The sequence below is a fragment of the Haliotis asinina genome, chromosome 15 (genome assembly GCF_037392515.1).
Source record: "Haliotis asinina isolate JCU_RB_2024 chromosome 15, JCU_Hal_asi_v2, whole genome shotgun sequence".
NCBI lineage: Eukaryota > Metazoa > Mollusca > Gastropoda > Lepetellida > Haliotidae > Haliotis > Haliotis asinina.
In genome coordinates this window covers 47,553,696-47,576,544 of record NC_090294.1, presented here as the reverse complement: position 1 = coordinate 47,576,544, position 22,849 = coordinate 47,553,696, and the positions used below count along the sequence as shown (strand labels likewise).

The 22,849-nt window shown below is 41.7% G+C and overlaps 2 protein-coding genes across 2 annotated transcripts in view; one reads left to right on the top strand and one right to left on the bottom strand.

Moving 5' to 3' along the window:
* LOC137265384 (sodium-coupled monocarboxylate transporter 1-like) overlaps positions 1–22,143 on the top strand; it is a 30,436-nt gene extending 8,293 nt beyond the window's left edge. Inside the window, exons 5-15 of the mRNA XM_067800779.1 lie at positions 11,523–11,603; positions 11,754–11,827; positions 12,330–12,467; positions 13,373–13,508; positions 14,232–14,320; positions 15,763–15,875; positions 16,810–16,880; positions 18,093–18,179; positions 18,593–18,810; positions 19,147–19,253; positions 20,988–22,143. Of these exons, the coding sequence (XP_067656880.1) occupies positions 11,523–11,603; positions 11,754–11,827; positions 12,330–12,467; positions 13,373–13,508; positions 14,232–14,320; positions 15,763–15,875; positions 16,810–16,880; positions 18,093–18,179; positions 18,593–18,810; positions 19,147–19,253; positions 20,988–21,199 (1,326 nt within the window). The 3' untranslated portion in view covers positions 21,200–22,143. The remainder of the gene's footprint in view (positions 1–11,522; positions 11,604–11,753; positions 11,828–12,329; positions 12,468–13,372; positions 13,509–14,231; positions 14,321–15,762; positions 15,876–16,809; positions 16,881–18,092; positions 18,180–18,592; positions 18,811–19,146; positions 19,254–20,987) is intronic.
* Positions 1,811–3,229, bottom strand: LOC137266146 (uncharacterized). Its single transcript, XM_067801634.1, has one exon. It carries the CDS (start codon positions 3,224–3,226, stop codon positions 1,916–1,918), a length of 1,311 nt encoding a protein of 436 aa, XP_067657735.1. The 5' UTR covers positions 3,227–3,229; the 3' UTR covers positions 1,811–1,915.
* Positions 22,144–22,849: the final 706 nt, after the last annotated feature.

The window sequence follows — 22,849 nt, the reverse complement described above, 5'->3', positions numbered from 1 at the left end:
CTGCTGTTTCGTTTGCGGGCGAGAGAGAAGCAGACGGCTTTTTAGCAACTTTTAAGCGCTTGGTATTAATTAACCACAAGTTTTTTTTTTTAAAAATGGCGTTTCGTTTATGACTAATCATAAGTCTTTCATATGCAGTGATAAAAAGAGTACCAAAAAATTGAGTTGAGTGGTCCTTTAAGTTCAACAGTTCCCGAGTAACAGCTAGAGCACACTCTGGCATATGTTTAAACATTTCATAGCACAACTCATCTGCCCCTGCCGCCGAATTATGTGTTCTTGATATCGCTGCCTTAAGTTCATCATGAGTGATAGTTGTATTAATTTCCAAGCTACTTTCCAACATGGCAGAAGGCATTTCACACAGAATTCTCTGAATTCATGACAGTAATTGTCAGAACTGCTAACAGATTTAGATTGTTCAGCAAGAGCAATTACCTCCTGAGTTCTCCAGCTTCTCCCATTACCGGTAAGGGTAAATTGTTATTATTACCACTGATTGTTTTCACCTTGGACCAGAACTAGTTAATGATGTAAATCTATTAATACTAGATACATATCCCTCCATTTTAATCGTATAGTACTCCGTACATTACGCTGGAACGTAACTCGTTTCTTACGAAAATCAGCTAGGTCACATGGCAAAGATGAATGGCGAACTTTATTATATGCCTTTTTCCTTGCGATATTTGCTTTTTCACAGCTGTCATTCCACCAGAACTTTGGCGGGAATGCCGCTTTCTTACCAGACGATTTTCCAATGGACTCTTCTGCAATTCTGATTAATTGTGTTGTGATATTTTCATTAGACGTATTAACATCACCATTTATTAGATCGGATGTAATATGTTCAGCACACATGCTAGAAAACAGTGCCCAATTAGCCTTCTTAAATATGTCTAAGGGAGAAAAGGCCCATTTGCCAAGATCCATGCGGGTCATTTTACCATCGTTTAAGAGGACAAGATCTGAATCATCTAAACACTGTTCATCAATCTGGCCATTATAATCCGTCTTGTTGCTTCCCCAAAGCAAATTATGGCTGTTAAAGTCACCACATATAAAATAAGGGCCTCATTGGGATCAATTACCTTCAGATATTCATCTACGTTTGGCTTAATTGCATTATAGATATTAACAATTTTAATAACTTTGTCTTCCTCATAATAAATCTTTACTGCGTTAGCGTCATAAACGGTTTTCGGTACTTTATGAACCTGATATGACAAATCAGTCTTAATGAATGTAACCGGGTTTGTGCGTGGATTATAATGACTCCAGGACACTGGTTACGGGTGTGAGAATATTTATTCCGTTCTAATAACGTCACCCCGGTGTATGGCACTAGGGTACACAGTGCAGCCCTGTCAAGCCGCCAAGTCAGTCAATCGCACGTATAATCTTTGGTGGTGTTCTAAGATGGTATTATCCAGCACGCTATAAATGTCTTGTCAGTGCAGGCAAAGAGAGTGGAGTGAACACTTGGGTTAGTGAAAGAGGACAAGAGTTTGAATGATCCAATCAGATTGGATCAATTAAGGGCACATAATAATGTAATGACCCTACCTAACCACCCTTAATGAAACTAGGATAGCACTGACCTCATGGCTATTAATAGATATGTTTCTGACTGACAATACTGAGTATAGTCTGTTTCAAAATGTTATACCTGTTGATAGTAAAGCATTCATTACTATAAATACAGAACGTTATACCTGGAATGCAAAGTGATTGTTATACAATTGTGAATAACTATACAAATGTGAAGTAATATCTCTGCAATTGCAATAAACTGTTAATATACAAACATTCATAAAATTGCTAAATGAGTTAAAACTAATATGTACATAATTGTAAAAATACAATATCAAATATCGGCCACACACTTCCCCCCCACAAAGAAATGACGTCCTCGTCATTTGTCTTTACCGGTGATGAGATCCAAAATAGCATCTGATGCTCTGTGCTGTTGGCTGCCAAATACACCCTGGGCTAGGAGTGAACTAAGATAATTAGCTCGCACAAGCCATTCGGGTTGAGCTACTGCCGAGAGAGCAAATTCTCCTCCTGACATCCACTTTGGCTGTGTCCTAGCCCGTGTAGATCGCCGCGGTAGGGGAGCAGGAGTCTGCCTCTGGGGTGCTGCAGCTTGCTGTCCCTCCTCTGTATCTGCAGCAGTCATAGGATGATCTTGAAATTGTGTCTGTCCATGGGCATCATGATCAGCATCAGCAGCTTCTTCTTGAGATGGATTCTGTCTACGTGAGACATGATCAATATCATCAACTTCTTCTGTGACAACGATATTGTCTCCCGATTCTAGTTCCCGTTCTACTTCATCTTCAGTTGGCCTGTCTGCTGTATTGCCAGCAAACACTGACGTATCCACAGTATGTTCACAGATCCTGACTAACTCCTCATCTCCATCTCTATCTTCTCCATCATCAGATGCAACGGGAGCTGGCTGAGGTTTAAGTGAAGGTTTACTCTGTTTCCGTGGCTTTGGGACTGGTTTGGACTTCGCCATTAGTGGATCTGTTTTAGATGCAGGCGAAGCTTTACTGCACTTCCTCAGCTTTTGAACTGGTACTTCCTGTCCTGGAAGCGACCCAACTGGCAACAACAGATTCCGATGTAGAGTCTTCTTCTTCCCATCTCCGTTTTCCTTACCAACAACAAACACTGGGATGGAAGGAGTAGGTTGATCCAAAACGACATAAACATCTGATTCCCATCTATCCGCCAACTTATGTCTCCCGTCATAAGCAACAATCTTCACCAGTACACGGTCTCCTATCTCTAATATGGCAGCTCTGGCTGTATGATCATAATAGGTCTTCTGTTTTGACTGGGCCTTCTTAGCCGATGCGGAAGCTACATCATAGGCATGTTTGAGACGCTCTCGAAGAGATCTGGTATAATCCAACCTTGACATAGACTTTGATGGCTCGATATCAAGTCCGAAAGCGAGATCGACTGGCAAGCGAGGATGTCTCCCAAACATCAAAAAGAATGGAGATAGTGATGTTGTCTCATGGCGAGTACAGTTGTAAGCATGGACTAACGGTCCAACATGTGCCTTCCAATTCTTCTTGCTGTCTGGATCCAAGGTACCGAGCATGTTACAAAGAGTGCGGTTAAATCGTTCACACATCCCATTCCCCATAGGATGATAAGGGGTGGTACGTGACTTGTCAATTCTCAACAAATGGCATAGTTCGGTCATCAGTTTCCCAACGAAATTGGCACCTTGGTCTGAGTGAATCCTCTTTGGTAGCCCATAGTGGACTACAAAGTTATTGAAGAATATCTCAGCTGTGGTCTTTGCTGTCATATTCTTGGTTGGGTATGCTTGAGCATAGCGTGTGAAATGGTCCGTAATTACAAGAACATGTTCTTGTCCACCTCTGGAAGGCTCCAAACTGAGATAATCCATACACACTAGCTCTAAAGGCTGTGAGGTTTGAATGTTTACGAGTGGAGCACGACTTGTAGTAACTGTCTTTCGACGCAGGCACCTTGGACAGTTCTGCAGATGGAGTTCAACGTCCCTTGTCATCCCTGGCCAGTAAAACCTGTCTCTCAGGAGGGAAATTGTCCTGTCTCTGCCTGGGTGACCAATGTTGTCATGTAGACTAAGCAGAGCTGCTTGTCGACATTTAGATGGGAGGACCAGTTGCTCCTGATAAGCTCCATCAATACAGATTACTCTGTATAACACGCCTCTCTTCAGCCTGAAGTGATGGTAATTCTTCAGCAATGTAGTCATCTCCTTGTCCCCAATGTAGCGAGATCGATCTGGTTTCGTCCTTTTTGTGAGATATTGAATGATCTCAACTAAGGCAGGGTCCTTCGCCTGCAATCTTCTCCAGTCCCTTGCATTCAGGTCACATCTGTCTTCTGTCACTTCATCATCTCCAACTATGAAAGCTGATAGAGACAAACTCTCCACCAGGTTGGTTGTGTGAATAGTTCCACAGATGGCGCTAACCGAGTCCGTAGGAATGGTTTCCGTTGATTCTGATCTGTTCCAGTGTGGTAAACGAGACAGTGTGTCTGCATCAGTATTAGCTATTCCTGGTCTGTATCTTATGCTGAAGTTGTAACTTGCAAGGGCTGCAAGCCATCGATGTCCTGTGGCATCCAGACGAGCTGTGGTCAAGACATATGTAAGTGGGTTGTTGTCAGTTACAACTTCAAAGTGATGGCCATATAAGTAATCATGGAATTTTGCAGTGATAGACCATTTGAGACACAGAAATTCCAGTTTATGAGCTGAATAATTCCTTTCAGATGGACTCAAACTCCGGCTGGCATACGCAATGACACGAAGCTTGTCATCTTGTCGTTGATACAAAACAGCACCTAAACCATGTGTTGACGCATCAGTATGCAATTCAAAAGGCTGTGAATAGTCAGCGTACCCAAGTACAGGGGGTGAAGTAAGTCTGGTCTTCAGTGTCTGGAAAGCCTCACTTTGAACTAGACCCCAATTCCAATCAACACCCTTGGCTTGTTTACCTGACTTCTTGGATCCAGTCTTGGGCATAAGCTCTGACAAAGGTCGGGCAATCTTTGAGAAGTCCTTTACAAATTTTCTGTAGTACCCAGCAAACCCTAGGAACCGTCGAACATCCTCTGGTGTTGTTGGTGTTGGCCAGTCTTTGATTTTGTCCACCTTTTCTGGGTCAGCTTCAATTCCCCCCTCTGAGACAATATACCCCACATATCGGACTTTGCGTTTGAAGAATTTGCACTTCTTAGGTGCAAGCTTCAATCCACACTGCTCAAGTCTCCGGAAGACCAATTCCAACCGTTCAACATGCTCTTCATAAGTCTTTGAAAATATAATGAGGTCATCCAGGTAGATCAGACATATCTTGAGATGTAGACCTTCTAGACATTGCTCCATCAACCTTTGGTATGTGGCTGGTGCATTTGACAATCCAAAAGGCATCCTATTGAACTCAAAAAATCCGAGGGGGCCAACCGTGAATGCTGTCCTCTGTTTATGTGCCTCCTCTAATTCAACTTGGTGATATCCACTTTTCATATCCAAAACCGAGAAATATTTCATTCCACCCAAACAGTCCAATAATTCCTCAATGCGTGGCAGAGCATAAGAGTCCTTAATTGTCCGATTATTTAGCTGGCGAAAATCTATACACATCCTTAAACGTCCGTCCTTCCTCCTTGCTAAGACAACGTTAGAAGCCCAAGGGCTATGTGATGGCCGTATGACTCCTGATGATAGAAGCTCTTGTAGATGTGTCCGAACTTCATCATACATGGCTGGAGGGATACGCCTATGTCTCTGCTTGAAAGGAATGGGATTATCAAGGTCTATCCGATGACGAACTATATCAGAGTGTCCAAGATCTTCAGCGTGCTTAGAGAAAATGTCCTTAAACTTCATTATGACATCCAGTCCTGCCTGTAATTCATCTGATGTAAGTCCCTCTTTATCAATCTCCACTTGGTCGAGAAGTGTGGTAGAGTCTACTGGCAAACCAGGTGGTGGACCTTGAAGCGTGACTGGCTGTATCTCACAAAGTAGAGATCTGGGTGGTACTACAACTGTCCTGGTTGTAATATTGGAGACATGAACCTCTATTGTATCTGTTTGTAATCCATCATATGAAATTAGAGTAGGGGCTATGTCTACGTCATCTGGTAAATATGAGTGTAGAGTTGGCTGTAAAAGGGCACAAACGGTCGGTGACCTGATTCCTCTTGCAATGTATCCTCTAATGACGACATTACTGTTTGCGGGAATGACGACATTCCTTGCCTCTGCACTCTTAACTAGTCCCAGCTTGCCGCCATTACGTGAGAGATTCCTGTCATGCAAAACCATACTCCGATAGGCTAAATACCATGGGCTGTGTAAATCCGCTTTCTGTAAAAACCTTTGTCCGTGAGACTTCCTACAGTCATCAAGTAGATATCTCAAAATGTTTGTTCCAAGCAAAGCCGGTACACGAGCATTGTATCTTGTATCCGGTACAATCAGGAATAAGCAGTGTACTTCCTCCTTTGTGGCGACTCCTCTACCTTCAGCTGTAACACCAACTTCTATAAATCCTCTATACGGGAGAGATTCTCCTCCTGCACATTCGATATCTAAGACATCATCCAGTGGCTCTATGGGAATATGTTGCAAATGTTGAAGATAGAATGATTCTGAAAGTACTGATACTGTGGCTCCTGTGTCCAATAAAGCGCTAACTGGTACACTGTCAATCGCAATTTCCACTTCATTGGCTGTCCCCACCAATCTGCCGGGTATCTGCTTATCCTTAGGGCTCCCAAGTAAACCTATAGGTGGCCCTTCCCCATAGGCTTGGGAAAGTTTAAAGGGTGCCTAAGATGATCCAGTCTGACTCGACATCCCCGCGCAATATGGCCAAGATATCCACATCTGTAACATCTAGGTGGTCCATGTCTTTGTGGGTAACTGTTTGAAGATAGGCCGGATAACGACCCAGGTACGTCAGTGACATCTTGTCTCGGCTGTTGTTGATCCCCTGTAAATGATCTAGAAGATCCAAATGCAGATGGAGGGGTGAAGTATTTGTCCTTTGCTGACAGAGGGTGTCTGGGATAAGCATCTTCAACGTTAGACTTTGACGCATTTCCCAGGTATTTGTGGTATTTATTGGAAACTCTTTGGGCACTGGGTGGATTGTGTATTTGCTGTTGATTTACTTGTGCCTGAACCTGACTCTGTTCCTTCAATTCAGATACCTCCCTCCGGATCTCCTCCATCATGGCTTTAAGATCTGTAACTTCCTCCTTTGTTGCAGCAACACCAGATGGATTCAAGGTATTGACCATCTTAGCTGAGGCTGACTGCTTCTTCACAGGTACTGCGGACTTGTCTCTCCTCAAGTCAAATTCTGTTTCCCTCAAACAAAGTCGTAGATCATCAAAGTTGGTGATGGCATCAAACTTGTGAGCAGCTACACTCTTCAGTCCTGGCTTGAGTCCATCCCACATGCGAGTCCTCAGCATCTCGTCCTGTTCATCCTCTGGGATAGACCGGTGCTCTGTTATCTGGTATAACATATTCTCAAGCCTACAACCCCACGCAGTGACGTCTTCATCATCCCTTTGAGAACAACTGTAGAACTCAGACAGAAGAGTAGCTCTCCTTCTTAAGGTCCCAAAGGCACTCTTCATCTTGGTTAACAGGGTTTCAACCGTAGCATTTCGTCCGAGTTTCATGGCTATGAGAGCAGCTTCTCCTTTCAAAGATTTCCTAATAGCCTGCAGAATGACATCATGTGGATAGGTCTTTGACTGGAGTAGGCAATCAACTTCAAAGCGCCATAAGTCATAGGGAGTGTCTTTACCTACTTCTCCACTGAAGAAGGGTATCTTCGGGAAATAGTGAAAAGAAGCAGTTGGAGTCTGTTCTGCCTTGGCCGATGCTGATGGAGGGGGTGGTTTGACATCCGGCCCCTGCAATGGACCTTCTTGTTTGGACATGTCACCGAGCCAAGTCTTGAAGTCTTCCGTACTATCAGTCTTTGGTGACATTCCCATCTTCTCAAATATGGTGAGCATATTCTTGAGTTCTTCTTGAGTGAACTCCATAGTTATGATAGGCAGAGTAGCGATATTATTGGTGAATAATGCCTTCAGAAAGGGGGAAAGAGGTAACTACCCAAAGTAACCCACAGTTACTAAACCAAAAGCCAAATGTTAATCCAAATGAGTGCCTTCAGAGAAATATAACATCCACAGAGTAGAATTGCCTGTGGTAATAATGTACTGGATGTAAGCAACGCACCAATGTTACTGATGGAATTCAATAACAACTACTACTGGTAACCAACTAACTAAACACTAACACTAAAGCGACTCTAAAGCGAACACTAAAGCGTTCTAAAGAAGGGAGTCATGTGTAAACGCCCATCAGCAAGTCAAGAAGCTGAAAGAAAAAACAAGTTAGTAATGTTCTGCATCATGCCTGGAATGAAATAAGTTGTCTTCAAACATCAACTTGAGAACAGCAGACTGGAAGCGGCGATTTCCAAACCCAAAAGTTGACTCCTGCAAACTAAGTCACTACTGGACAAAATAACTATATGTGACTTCAATTAGAAACTAAGTTAGACTGACCTAAATATCACTGAATATACTGATCCGAGTACAAACCCAACATATCAACCACTAACACATACTGTCCAGTTAGATATGAGAGATATACGAAGACAGTAAGTATTAATGTGCAAAGGACAGGGCAAGTGCAGTGGTGCAGCAGTCAATTGGTCAACTATTGTTTTTGGCTATATGATTATATGAATGGTTTACCAGTTATGTACTATAACTTAACTTTAATACTGGTTGGCAATACAGTTGTATGTATGTAGATTATTTTATTTTAATATTTATTTAGGCAATTGTAACCAGTATAAAGAATACCTTTATGGTGCAAACAAGAGTCAAACTACATCACTTACCCACACACAACCACACCAAGAAATCAATGACTATGGTAGAGGCAAACAAGTATAAATGAAACACAAACACCGTATGGTGTCAAGTGAACAACTAAGAACAGAATTAATCACATCTTTATTGCTTGGCTTTGGTAGGATGCAAGAAATATACTATAAAGTATCTAATAACTATGTGTTGGTATCAACGGAAGTGTTACATGATGAGCCGGCAATGTGACTGTAAACAAAAAAACAAAACCAAAACAACCTAGCTGCAGCAATGGGGGACCAAGACAATGGTATACAACTGTACAATATGCAAGTATCGATGATATGAGCGTCTCTAGAAAGTCCACATAATTCAGGTGCACCACACAGTCCAGGTATGCTAAAACAGTCTTCACAACGATCTGTATAGAGCTATGATCACCTGGATCGGAATCTGCTGACTGGCTAACTCTGTTGACTGTCCTCTCTGGCTGTACTATCTCAAGGAATGATAGTCCTCACTGGGGGCTCCAATTTGTAACCGGGTTTGTGCGTGGATTATAATGACTCCAGGACACTGGTTACGGGTGTGAGAATATTTATTCCGTTCTAATAACGTCACCCCGGTGTATGGCACTAGGGTACACAGTGCAGCCCTGTCAAGCCGCCAAGTCAGTCAATCGCACGTATAATCTTTGGTGGTGTTCTAAGATGGTATTATCCAGCACGCTATAAATGTCTTGTCAGTGCAGGCAAAGAGAGTGGAGTGAACACTTGGGTTAGTGAAAGAGGACAAGAGTTTGAATGATCCAATCAGATTGGATCAATTAAGGGCACATAATAATGTAATGACCCTACCTAACCACCCTTAATGAAACTAGGATAGCACTGACCTCATGGCTATTAATAGATATGTTTCTGACTGACAATACTGAGTATAGTCTGTTTCAAAATGTTATACCTGTTGATAGTAAAGCATTCATTACTATAAATACAGAACGTTATACCTGGAATGCAAAGTGATTGTTATACAATTGTGAATAACTATACAAATGTGAAGTAATATCTCTGCAATTGCAATAAACTGTTAATATACAAACATTCATAAAATTGCTAAATGAGTTAAAACTAATATGTACATAATTGTAAAAATACAATATCAAATATCGGCCACATGAATATAGCACAGCCACCTCTCCGAGGATTTTTAGTATTCGGTTTGCTGGTTAGTCTATCCTGACGAAAACCAAGATAGCCATTAATCCTAAAATGACTCTCTGGCCATAGAAATGTTTTCCTGTACACAAATAATATCCGGCAGTGGTGCCCTGTTTGATAGAAAATGCTTCAAATCATACCCATGTGCAATAAGACTTTGAGCATTCCATTGCATTATAGTTAGGAATACTAAAGCCTCATCCATCATTCATCTCAACATGTACCTCCTTCAACAAATCACTAGGAACATCGATGTGACATAAGACGACCCATCGGTTCCTCCTTGGTTGTTGCATTAAAGCATCCTGAAATCACCTCAAACAAGAAAGCTAAATAGGTTTTAGGAGAAGTACTAAGGATTGGATTGGCTACTTGTACAGAGCTAACTTGAGCTGTATCAGTTGGATTTGATACACTCTGGTTTAAATCAGACTCTCGTAACCGAGCTTTACGATTACCACTAGACTTACACCCTGATCTATCTGTAGAGGGAACAGGGCAGATTTCAACTGGTGATTTCGAGGCTTGTAGTGACACAGATCGAGATTTCTGAGCGGTGGTTAGAGGCTGCGTAAGTTTGAGTCGGAGTGGACTTGACCATACGAGTTGCTTCAGCAGAGGACAGTTTTCTGTCTACTCGTACCCTTTGCACAGATACAGCCTAATTGTATTTCTCACACCCCTTGTAGGCAGCGCTGTGTCTACCACCAAAATTGCAACACTTGGATACATTTTCTGAACAATTGTCTATATTATGCTCACCACTGCACCTTGGACATACAGGCTTTTTACTTTTACATCGGCATGAAACATGGCCAAACTTCTGGAAATTGTAGGATCTAATTGCTGGTGGGATATACAGACGCACACGAAAGGATCGATAATACATCCTAACACGTTCAGGGAAATGTGGGGTTGAGAAAGTAAGTAGAATGGAGGTAGTAAGTGTTCTTTTCTTTCCCGCGCAAAAGTCTTTGGGCACATTTGACCTTTTGACTCTTCAATTGTTCAACTATATCATCCTCACTTACATCTGTGTCAACATTGTAAATAACTCCCTCACTCACTCACTGGATTCACTCAGCGACTTTGGGATATAACTCTTGACACGAACGTCGCAGATCTATACATGCTACATTCATTGCAAGGTTAAGTTGCTCAGCAGACCTACAATGTATCACTAAATCTCCCTTTTCCAGTTTTTACATATGCTCCACATCGCCATTGTTTTTATGAATATCCCGAGCCAAAGCAGTTGGACTCAAGTTTGTTAAACGTAATCATTGGTCAACAGAAGTAAAAATGACAACAAATTTAATAGGCAATAAGGAAGTCGCCTCGTTTACAGCTCGGTCATCTCCATGTTTTCGTTTCAAACGTTTGGAAATCATCGACACATACTTCTGTGCAAATTCAGCATCTGTCGAAGTTTCCTCAAACGAGGTAGAATGAATATCATCATCCCCATCATTTTCGCTCTCTATACCCAAATATATCAGTGACTAATACCAAATGAAGATTTCACGCAGACACAATGCGCGAAAACTGATGCCACGTGGTATGGGAAGTCAACGCGACACAACAAACACACAAATATGGCAAAATAAGCCAATATTTGACCTTAGGCAACCTACAAACACTTACCTGTATAATATAACTGAAGCAAAACCCAAACGTAGTAATGAATAGCAAAATATAAACCCACCGAAGGCCCTAACAGCGGAGCGGCTGACAAGCACGTGCGACCGATAACTAATGTAACCATGGAGCAGATTTACCCCCCTTCACGTTATGTATACTAGTACATAGAGCTGAATTACCCCCTCAATAACTAATGTGCATGTTTCAGGTTCCTCTCGTTCATTTCAGGGTGGCATAAAGAGCGTGGTGTGGACGGATGTAGTGCAGTCTGTGTTCATGTTTGGGGGCATGGTGCTAGTCATAGTGTTGGTGAGATCAGTAGTGTCCACGTCTACCCGCTTTCAAATAATGTTAATGACGATTCTTCTCAAATTGTTGATGAATACTGGGATCGAGATTCCACCGTCAGATCTGCTTTGGGATTACACATCATTACTATGCTGTCTTCTTTCTGAACAGAGCATGAACAGGATCGGGACTCTTCAGGAAGTATGGGAAATCAACCTCCACGAAAAACGAGTTCAGCTTAATGAGTGAGTAATTTGTCTTCAAAACATTTTTTTCCGTTGATTGTTATCTCACCTTTTCGCGAACACCTGCGACCATCACTATTTCATAGTGATTCATAAACACATGCACTGTCATCATATTGTATGGTGAGAATCAATCACCAGGTCAGTTCTGGAGTTCCTGGAACATTTCTGTAAAGAGATGCAAACCATACACATTGTCTTACTCCCTCACTCAAAGCGGCAGTGGCATTTACATCAAATGTGATTATGGATTTGCTTGTGTTTTGGATTTGCAAATCACAACATTTCAAGACAATTTATTTATTTATTTATTTATTTATTTATTTATTTATTTATTTATTTATTTAATGTGACACTGTGTATAGACGAAGTCAGGAAATATCACAAAGATAAGTTAAATTCGCTTATGAACTGGCTCGCAGCTCACTTTCAGTACACTTTACATCCAAGGAATGTTTGTGTCAGTGAGGTATTCTGTGCATTCTTACAATGTTTTCTGCAGGTTAAGTCCCGACCCCCGTGTTCGTCACAGTGTTTGGGGGATATGTCTGGGAGGTTTCTTCAACTGGTACGTCAACATGTTCATTCAGTCGACCATGCAGAGAATGTGCGCCATTCGGTCAATGAAAGGAGCATCAATGTAAGTAAAAGTAACGATGTCACAAGGTTCAACAAGTCCAACACAAGGTAAGTAAAAGTAACGATGTCACAAGGCTCAACAAGTCCAACACAAGGTAAGTAAAAGTAACGATGTCACAAGGCTCAACAAGTCCAACACAAGGTAAGCAAAAGTAACGATGTCACAAGGCTCAACAAGTCCAACACAAGGTAAGCAAAAGTAACGATGTCACAAGGCTCAACAAGTGTAACACAAGGTAAGTAAAAGTAAAGATGTTACATGGCGTAACAAGTGTAACACAAGGTACGTAAATGTAACGATGTCACAAGGTTCAACAATTCTAACACAATGTAGCAAAAATAAAGGTGTTACAAGGCGTAACAAGTCTAACACACGGTAAGTAAGTATGTGCAAGTTCTAACCGAATTCGGCACGTAGATTATATCGAACCGGAAGCAAAAGTAAAAGTGTTACAGGGCGTAACAAGTCTAGTACACGGTAAGTAAGTATGTGTAAGTTCTAACCGAATACGGCACGTAGATTCTATCGAACCGGAAGTGTCATTGCTTTTGATACACGTCGGTCTTTACTAATGTCTTAGCTGATGCTATGTTAATGCTAATGCTAAAGAACTTCTTCACAGAGCACCATGTCCTCTTTCATGTGTACATGTGTCTATCCCATGGGATAAATACTTGGCGAGTGTTCACACATAACGAATCTGTTAGGTATAGTTACGTATTCGTATTCAATCATTATTTACTTCAAACTAAACTGACTGAAATGATTTAGTGTATAATGAAAATGATATTGTATGTAGCTGTACCGTCTGTGAGGTTATTGTGAGATTATTCTTTAGAGCATTTTTTCCAACTTTTTCTTGTAACGATATGGCTGAAATCAACCCTGGCTGCCCGACATTGCAGAGCTTTCCTGCTGAACATCCCCATGCTCCTTCTGTACGGCCTTCTGCTGGTGATCACTGGATTGTTCCTTGTCGCCTACTACTTCACCACCAAGTGTGATCCATATCAGGCTGGTTATATTACCAACAGGAACCAGGTACACCGTGTCCAGTGTCAGTGTGCAAATGCATGACACCTTTAGAAATATTTGATGACGTTATTGTGGCAAATGACAAAGAATGTGCTTGATGAAGCCATGTGGGAAATTGAACTCGGGCCATCGACTTTCCCAAGCAAAGCACTACCCACTTGGCTATCCAACACTCATCAAATATCAGATTATATTTTACAAGAAAATCGCTATCGGGTTGTGTATTTTGTTCTGAATTTGACTTTATCATGTATTACTGGTGATCATGTACTAAACATCAGAGAATCCGTCGCCATCCTGAGCAATATTCAAACTATACCACCAACTATAACTATATAACTATAACCAGCTACTGTGAAGGTGTGGGTTAGAATTGATCTTCAGTAACCCATGTTTGTCGTAAGAGGCGACTAACAGGCTTGCTGACTTGACTGACACATGCCATCAGTTCTCAGTTGCGCAGATCAGTTTTCATGCTGTTGATCACTGGGTTTCCTGGTCCAGACTAGATTATTTACAGACCGCCGTCATATAGCTGAAATACTGCTGAGTGCGGGATGTAAGAAAACTCACTCACTCGCTCGCTCACACTTACGTCGGTCATATGGTTGTACATCTATATTCTTACACTCTTTCTTGAAACAAAAAAGATGAAATTGTCTTTAGCTTATTAGTTTAAGAAAGTCATTCAGTAAGAGTGCATAGTAAGTCGATGACGTCGTTGTACAGATAATGCCGTTCTTCGTGTTGGACGTCCTCGGCTCCTACCCTGGCCTGGCAGGTCTCTACATGTCCGCCCTCTTCAGCGGAGCGCTCAGGTAAAGTCATCGTACGGGCATCTGTCAGGAGTCTATCAGGAGTCAAGAGAATAGATGAAAAGAATTAACACGGTTGTTAGAAACTGTACTTTTACTCCGGATCACACTAATGTCACTTTCTCCGACTAGATTCGTTTGAGGGACGAGAGGCATTATCTACAGTGGAAGCTGTCTAAACCGGCACTCGTTGGGACTGAAGAAATAAACCGGTTTAGACAATGTGCCGGATTGGAGGGCTCATGATAAGTGTACAGACCACAAACGGGACTGAGATTTTACTCGTGTTGACACCACGCCGGATTGGACAGATGCCGGTTTTGAGAGCTTTCACTGTATTTTCTTAAAAATTCGTTACGGGTAATAATTTGCGTGACAAAGGGGTGTGAGAAAGCGAAATATAACACAGACAAGTCTACATATCCAATAGTAAGCATTGTCTAAATATTCAAAATTATGCATTAAGCAGACAAATAGCAAGAAAAAACGATTGACAATAGAGGTTTCTAGTACAATGCAACTGAGTCAAGTCAAAAGTAATGGGTCACAAATATCAACTCACCAAAGTCTTGGTTTTCAGTGAGAAACAGTTCTACTAAATGTTTCACAGCGAGCGGTCTCGAATGTAGGTCTAGTGTTGACGAAGAGGCAGATGTAGGTAGGCCGCATGTTGACACAACTCCAGTATAACTCCATGTGTAAGTCCGCGTGCGTGTGTCCCGTCACCACAAAACAACCAGCCTTACATATACAGTCACAGATTCTTGAACGTTCGAGCACTGTGCCACCACATCGCCAAAAACTTAGACTTTTCTCGTTCGGCTCGTGTTTATCAACACTCAAAACACATGCAGAAGAACGCCTAAAGGGAGGCAACTCTAAAGTGCTACCTTAAATGGCGTGCCGCTAAAATATATATTACCGTGATACGAATGTGACCCGTAACAACTATCACTCAAAACTCTAAACATTTTGAGACAATAGTAACTATCACCTAAACAATAATAATAATACAAATTACAGAAAACGCTCTCGTAACAACTTTATTTGCTATGTGTCGTCATTCGCGAATTTTCCTTTTCACACTCTCACGTCAAGATCATGATCAACCAAGATACGACTTTTCCTGCAATATTCCATTCTAAAAGTTTCAGAGGTATACTTTGTTTGCACTTCATATGATATTTTAAGTGGTTTTAAAAGACTTCTAAACATAAAACATGTTATGATCTTGGGCGGAGGGGGCGTTAAACTGGCAGGATTTCCAAACTTACATTAGCATAACCATAAGAAACACGTGTTGTTTGATTTTTACATTTATGTGTGTAAATGTAAACGTTTCTAGTTCATGAGCATGTTGTTGAGAATGGCAAACATGTTACATGTAATTATGAATGTTTTTATTTTCACGTGCACCTACTTGTATGACATAAATCCCCGTACAGTTCTCTGTCCTCTGGAATCAATGCTTTGGCTGCCAACACAGTGGAGGACGTTCTGGCAACCCCCCTACGCCGAGCGTCAGAGAGGACATCCACCATTGTTGCCAAATTGGCAGGTAGTATAATCTAAATAACATATCAAATAATACCTTTCCACTACCTTTCGTGCCGATCACAAGTCCATATTCCGGCCTATAGTGATAATGCTTACCCCCTTTAATGTATATATATTTGAGTATCCGCTCTTTAACAATGTTAAGGGGATATGGCTAATGCAATTCCCTATTTTGCTTGTCCTGTACTTTACGTATGCACTGCCAATATGAAAGAAGCAAGTCGACCTTAGGGGCCGTTAATAATTTATGGATATGGGATGTGATGATGATTTTTTATGGAGTAGCATATACAATGTGAATGACCCCATTCATGTCATGTACACTTTTAACCTGTAATAACCTGTGAAGGTCCGGGTTAAAATACTCTCTCTCTCTCTCTGAGAAACAAACAATACTGAGTCAATGCAAATACTTGTGTGAAGTGTTGCGAATCAGAACAGAAGTAAGGAAACCGACGAGGACGCACCCTGGAGACTTTTGTAAAGAGATACGGCAGAGTCATCGCCAAGGCAGCGTCGTTATAACAAAAGTCAACATATACACTGGTCGTTATACATAGGAAATTCCTGAAACATTTGTCTGAGAAGCCAAGACTGACAGTGCGAGAGACAGAACAATGATGAGATGTCTTCATGTTCGAATACAATGGCGCCAATAGAGCAACGCCATGGACACCTCAACAAGCTTGTGAGATAATTCACAGACTATTCAGCACAAGTGGCGTTATGGTGTCATTTAGGGGACAGCTTGTCACATAATTCCAGTCGCCACATACAATAAAATAACGATAATGAAGCAACGCAATACGGCGTCTTCACAGCTATAGATTATGTGAATGGAAATCTTTCCTCGTTATGTTTGAGTCGTAACACGTTTTGAAATTTGTTTGGGAAATTCTATGCCAGACTCTAAAAAGGCAATGTGAATGTTTCAGTTTGCTTCTACGGTCTGCTGGCTATAGGAATGGCGTATCTGATTCGAACACTCCAGGGGCCCGTCACACAGGTTGGTACAAATGAGCATGAAGACATATGGTAGAGCTAAGGTTGTCCTGCCTGCCGTGCTAAATTTCAATTATTTGAATCGGGATTTCAAAGGACATACTTTCTTGCGTTTCCAAGGGAATATCCCCAGATTCCAGTCCGGAAGAGTTTTGATACCACCACTAAATGTTGGCATCCTCCGCTGCGCGTGCTTTCTGTCCTTGAGTTCCTGCAATAGTTTACTGCTACTTTATCCTGGTAAAAACTTCACACGGAAAATAAAAACGAAATGATAATAGTTTGTTAAATAACATTGTAATCTGGGAGACAAACGCTATGACACTTTTTTACCAGAGTTGGTCTGATGTTTTCATTACGTTCTTTACTAAAATGAATGTTTGATCATGAAGACACACGCGCGTGTGTGTGTGGCGTTAGATTTTGATTCATCAGTATCATTTTAATCCAAACAGACTATACCAGCAGTGAGCAAGGAGCATAGCCACACTTTGGTCACTGCTCTTGAACTTACTTTAACATTTTATTTTATACTGCCATGATGATACTTTAGAACTGATTTGTATTGACGTGTGGACCTGGTCGAATTGATAACTATATCACATTCCTCGGTTGTTTGTACATCTTTTTTTTCTTTTACGGGCTGTTTCCGGGTTAACATTTTAGTTTCATCTTGGGAATGAACACATTAAACGCACACCATTAAACCAATGGTATGTGTCAACAGTGAACAAATAGTGCTACTCCCAACCTTTCATGAAGGATTGACAGCATTCATTCGTTGACATTTTTGAAAATCATTAACATTTCAAAGCGAAAATTGACGAACAAAATGTAATGGTATCCTTCAGAGAAGCTTCAGAGCATTCCTATTGTTCAAGTGGCACATATTAATCAATGTGTGACGTTATGAACAATGGATGACGCCATAATGTATTTTTCTCAAGAAGGACAGCAACGCCACATGGTGTCAACTGGCAGTCGGCGTTGAATATCACGGAAGTACATACGTCCACAAAAATTTCAGCAACCATTAGTTTCCTTTTTTTTGAGTGATATATACGAGTACTAGACACTCTCATTTAGTCCAGATCACTAATGTGAACATGAATATCAACTCACACTTCTAGTTCAGACTTGTTCGATTTTGACATTATATTAGCTGCACTTCCTTTAATTTACACAAAGCAGCGTCAGATCGAGTTTTTTCTTACAGATGATACAGGCTGTTGATGGAGCTGCAGGTGGTCCTTTGTTGGGGATGTTCTTCCTGGGAGCTGTCTTCCCAAAGGCAAACAAAGTGGTCGGATGATTTGTAAATGATTCTATAGAAAGTATGACGATGTTTCTGAATAAATATGCGAGTTATTTAGGGGACAGCTTTAGCAGATTCCGCATAATGCTGACAAAAACATGTGTATTAAATTATAACATCAACGCAAGAGAATACCCAATCAACATTATGCGTCAGATAGATGCCACTGAGGACAAAAGAGGAAGTATAACTTTACAATCGATTGAAATAGAATGTTAATGTATCTCTTATCTCTCCAGCATTAATAACATTGTCCAAGGACCATGGAATTAATATGTTTGGCAAGTAATACAAGTTATTGTTTTCCCCCACCCTCCGCTCCCACCCCAGCCCCCGGTTCCCGCCCCGGTCCCCGCCCTATTGAATAGTCATCTAAAAATCGGTTTCATTTTCCTTTGTAGGGAGCTCTGTGTGGAGGTTTGTCGGCCCTGGTGGTTACTGTCTCAATCAGCGTACTGCAAAAACTACATGGTGTTGCCACCACGCCTTTACATCCGGCACCTCTTGACGCATGCGCAGTGGAATCTTATCAAGAGAACAGCACCATGTCATTCACAGCCCTTGAACTTCTGAATACAACAGTTCCGCGAGATGACATACAGCTATCTCATCACAAAACGTATGTTTTGACCATGCATATTATATGGCTCCAGGTTAGAATTGTATTGTATTTACATGTCAACGCTGTCTCGTCTGTATTCAGTTGGTCAAACACGGATCCAAAAAGGCGACAAAAACCTTTCTATTATCATACGATTCCTATGTTATATGAATTCTGGTATACAATAGGCGTCTGTGATGATTCAGTTGTTTTGACACCTTACGCTCGCGAAACTAGACGCGTATTCTGTCCATTGTTTTACTGTTTGCTTAAGTCCATGGCAAAGACAATCTCTTCTATTGATGCCAAAACTGCTGGTTCGAACGAATCTCCACTTTCTGATTGGTCCCACAGACTGTCTGACGTGCCCTTCTACCTATATGATGTCTCCTACATGTGGTACGGGTTCATTGGCTTCTTGGTGGCGATGGTTGTTGGAGTCATCACAAGTGTGATCACAGGTGAGTCCAGACGGAAAAAATGAGTGTTTGACGTCACTTTGCAGGTGTTCTGTCACGTCACAGCATACCAGATTACTGCCAAAAGGATGCCGTAATGCAAACCCCGGATGTGTGGCGACACCAATGAAACAAGGTGCTGACCCACCCAGAGAACAATGTACTGGTCGAATCTGGAATTTTCTCAGTAACTCCCAAGTCAGAGGGGGCGCGGTGGACGAGCTAAGGCGCCATCTAAGGCGCCAGACTAGTGATCCAGCTAGCATAGGGTGCCAGGATCGAGCCAACCTCTGACCGGGTGTAAATACCTTGGAGGCATATGATCAAATTTGTGGCCATATGAATATGTGCACACACATACTTGCGAGTACAGCAACTTGAACTAAGTTCTGTAACTATGTGTCCCAGTCCACCCAGCTGTGAATGGGTACCTCGGAAGGGTGGGATATCCACATTAACTAGGTGCGCTTAGAAGGCAGCAAGCGTTCTACAGTCCCCAGGGAGTTGAGATTGAAAACATAATGTGCTGACGAGATGGACATCCAATGATCGAGGGAAAAACAAAGCGCATTTAGGCAGCTGAACTGGATCATTGAATTTTGTGTCCCATTTGACAGCAAAGTGATTGGCAAGATTCGGGAAAAGCATGAAAAATATGACTGTGCCAGCATCACCCGAACCCTCTCTGTTGCACTTCTCTCTTAATCTGGATTAAATGGATTCTGAAGTCTCTTCAGTGCATTGACCTATCTGAGCAAGTGATTAATTTACTCAAGTCTTTAATGAGTTGCTGGTCGACTCAACTTGAGATGTACTCGCAAAGACAGGTGCAGACTTTGGAATCGATTCCAGTCAGAAGGGGAATATTTCAGGGGGACTCCTTCAGTCCTTCGCATTTTTGTTTGTCTTTAAATCCTTTGAGCTTTCTGCTCAATAGAAGGAGGGTTACCATCTGGTCCTCCTCAACACAGATCCCCAACACCGCTTACTCATCTCCTCTACATGGATGATATCATTGATACCAGTTTGGGGATACCAGTTTGAAACAACAGGTTATCCTTGTCAAGTTCTTTTCTGATAATATTGGCATGACATTTGAGCAACTGTGATACTCTTCATTGGAAAAGTGGCAAGGTAACTTATGATGGATCGGTCATGTTATAAAGGGGGTGGGGGGTGGGGAGCCAAGTTGGAGACAGACTCCACAATGCCCAGATTAAAAAAAACCTTCGCATCGAGTTTAATTGGACAAAACAAGATATCCAGTCTTGACCGCCTGACCAGAAGGATCATGCCTGATAAAAGAAAGCCTATCACCCTCGTTCCTCTCTTCATAGTTTATATATGCCCCCAACTCGCAATCGCCTAAATGTGATTCTTAAAGAAAATATTCCCATGAACTGTCAATAATGCAATGAATTTACAGAGATTGCCCAACACGTTGTCCGTGGGTCTCTGTACTTGGCGCAAACAACATAACTTAACAAGACGTGATGGCACGCCTCGCTGTTTCTCCTACAGTCTCCGCCATGCATGTGCCTTTCACCCGGTTCCATCCACGGTACGACCCTGAACATGTCCAGGGCGTCATGGAAAATGACGCTTTCAAACCTTTAAAAGGGGGTGTCTACCATCTCAAATCCCCATCAGTACAGTCTACACTGTACTACAATAGGTTCGACACATCAGAGGTCTCGACACATCAGTGTTTGACTGTAGTATATATTTATCCCACAGCAAGCAGATACCCTCAATCGCCGGACCCGCAACTGCTCTTCCCGTTTGCCCGCCGATTGTGGAAGAAGGTATCCGGTACCAACGGGATGCAGCTGACACCTTTACCGGGTAATGAGACTTACATACCTCCCCAGAAAGACAGCCAGGAGGACACTCCACCTACCTTCAACTCGGAGGTCGCATCAACTGTAAAGATGCCCAGTCAAATTTAAGACGAAGACGAACGACCAATATTCATCTAACGGAAACAGTCAAGTGAAAGTCTAGTTCTTGCACCTACTGAGCTGCATCATAACTACCACCGTTCATACCTTCCCCTTGTTCGTTATAGAAAGGGACAAACAATCTTTGCTGACACCTTACACTACCCATGAAATGGGCCATGGTTTTAACTATCTAAACATTCCAGAATAAACTTCACCCTCAAAGTATCAAACCACCGTCATTTCCACACTACTGATTATATTATAATACTGGATTGCTGCACATCTTGTAAGAAGTTGGGATAAGCATACTGCGCGCCGCTTGGTTACAGGAAGCACTTTCTAAAACTAAGGTTTACGTACCTAATATATATGTTTTTATTTCACAAAACACTAAAATGATCATATCAATGTTCATCCTTTTCAAATTTTATGGTGCTGTTTTCGCCATAACATTTGTAGCCGTTTTCGCCAAGTGGAAGTTCCGTTGTGTCCAAATGGTGCCGTTTTCGCCAGGTGCCGTTTTGTTGTGGTGACGTTTTAGCCTGCACCCCTTTCCCGTAAACTGATTAATATTTGAACACAACATGCACTTCCACTGAATATTCAGAACGTCAACGTGATATAATGTATAAAATTGTTTAACAGTAAAATACAATGTAAATTACGTCATACGAATGACACCTTTATCTCACAACTGTTCAATCATTTCTGACATTGGAGAATTCATGCCAACATTTCACTTCTTCCTTGCGGCTTTCACTGGAAATGACACTGAACCAAAAGTTCAAAACATTTCACTCTCTCTTTGTTTGTAGTTGCCTCTCAAATTCAGATGAAGAAAATATTCCCTGTTTCTGTTTTTAGCTGGAGTACAGATTTTTGTCAAAGATCGAAATCAGCTGCTTCACATTATGATTAAGGAAACGTAATAAAATATTTTGAAAAGCAAATATCAAGTGCATTTTTTGTGATACCTTAATATATATATTAGGTGTTTACATACCATTACTGATAACGCCATTTATACTATGCTGTTTCCATACTGGGATATGCTCAAGCCACTGCTCCATAGGTGGATCCAGAGGGAAGGTGCCAGAGTGCGCACCCCATTCTCATTACCTTTGTCAATGGGTCATGAGTTTCATTCTCAGCTACTTGGTGAGTACTACAGCTGCTTTTGGTTAACCTACAGGTTTCGTAGTCACATTACCATCTCTTTCTACTGGGTACCCATTTTCTGCTTGGTGAGCTGGCACACTTCAAAGATAGTTACTTGGCCTAGAAGAGTGATTGAGTGAGTTGAGTTGGGACACCATAAATTGGCTTCACGCAATGTGCCAAGTGGGCCTTTGGTGTGACAATCCAACCCTATAAGCACAAGTCTATCTCACCACCCCTGCCCAACAAGACGTTTCTTAAGCTACAGTGAGAAAAAGCACCAACGCCCTAGATGCATACTGACCTTCTGCATCCAACACTTGTAGTCACAGTTGACTAGGCTTGCTGATTTGGTTGACACAGTTCATCATATCTCAGTTGCATGGACCAATGATGATGATGTTGATCACTGGATTGTCTGGTCCAGACAAGGGCCATACAGCTGGAATATTGGTAAGTGCAGCTAACATAAAATCAACCAATCTAGGCAGAGAATAA

What these genes read in the sequence shown, in the direction of transcription:
- LOC137266146 (XM_067801634.1), bottom strand. Translation starts at nt 3,226, where the DNA reads ATGACCGAACTATGCCATTTGTTGAGAATTGACAAGTCACGTACCACC.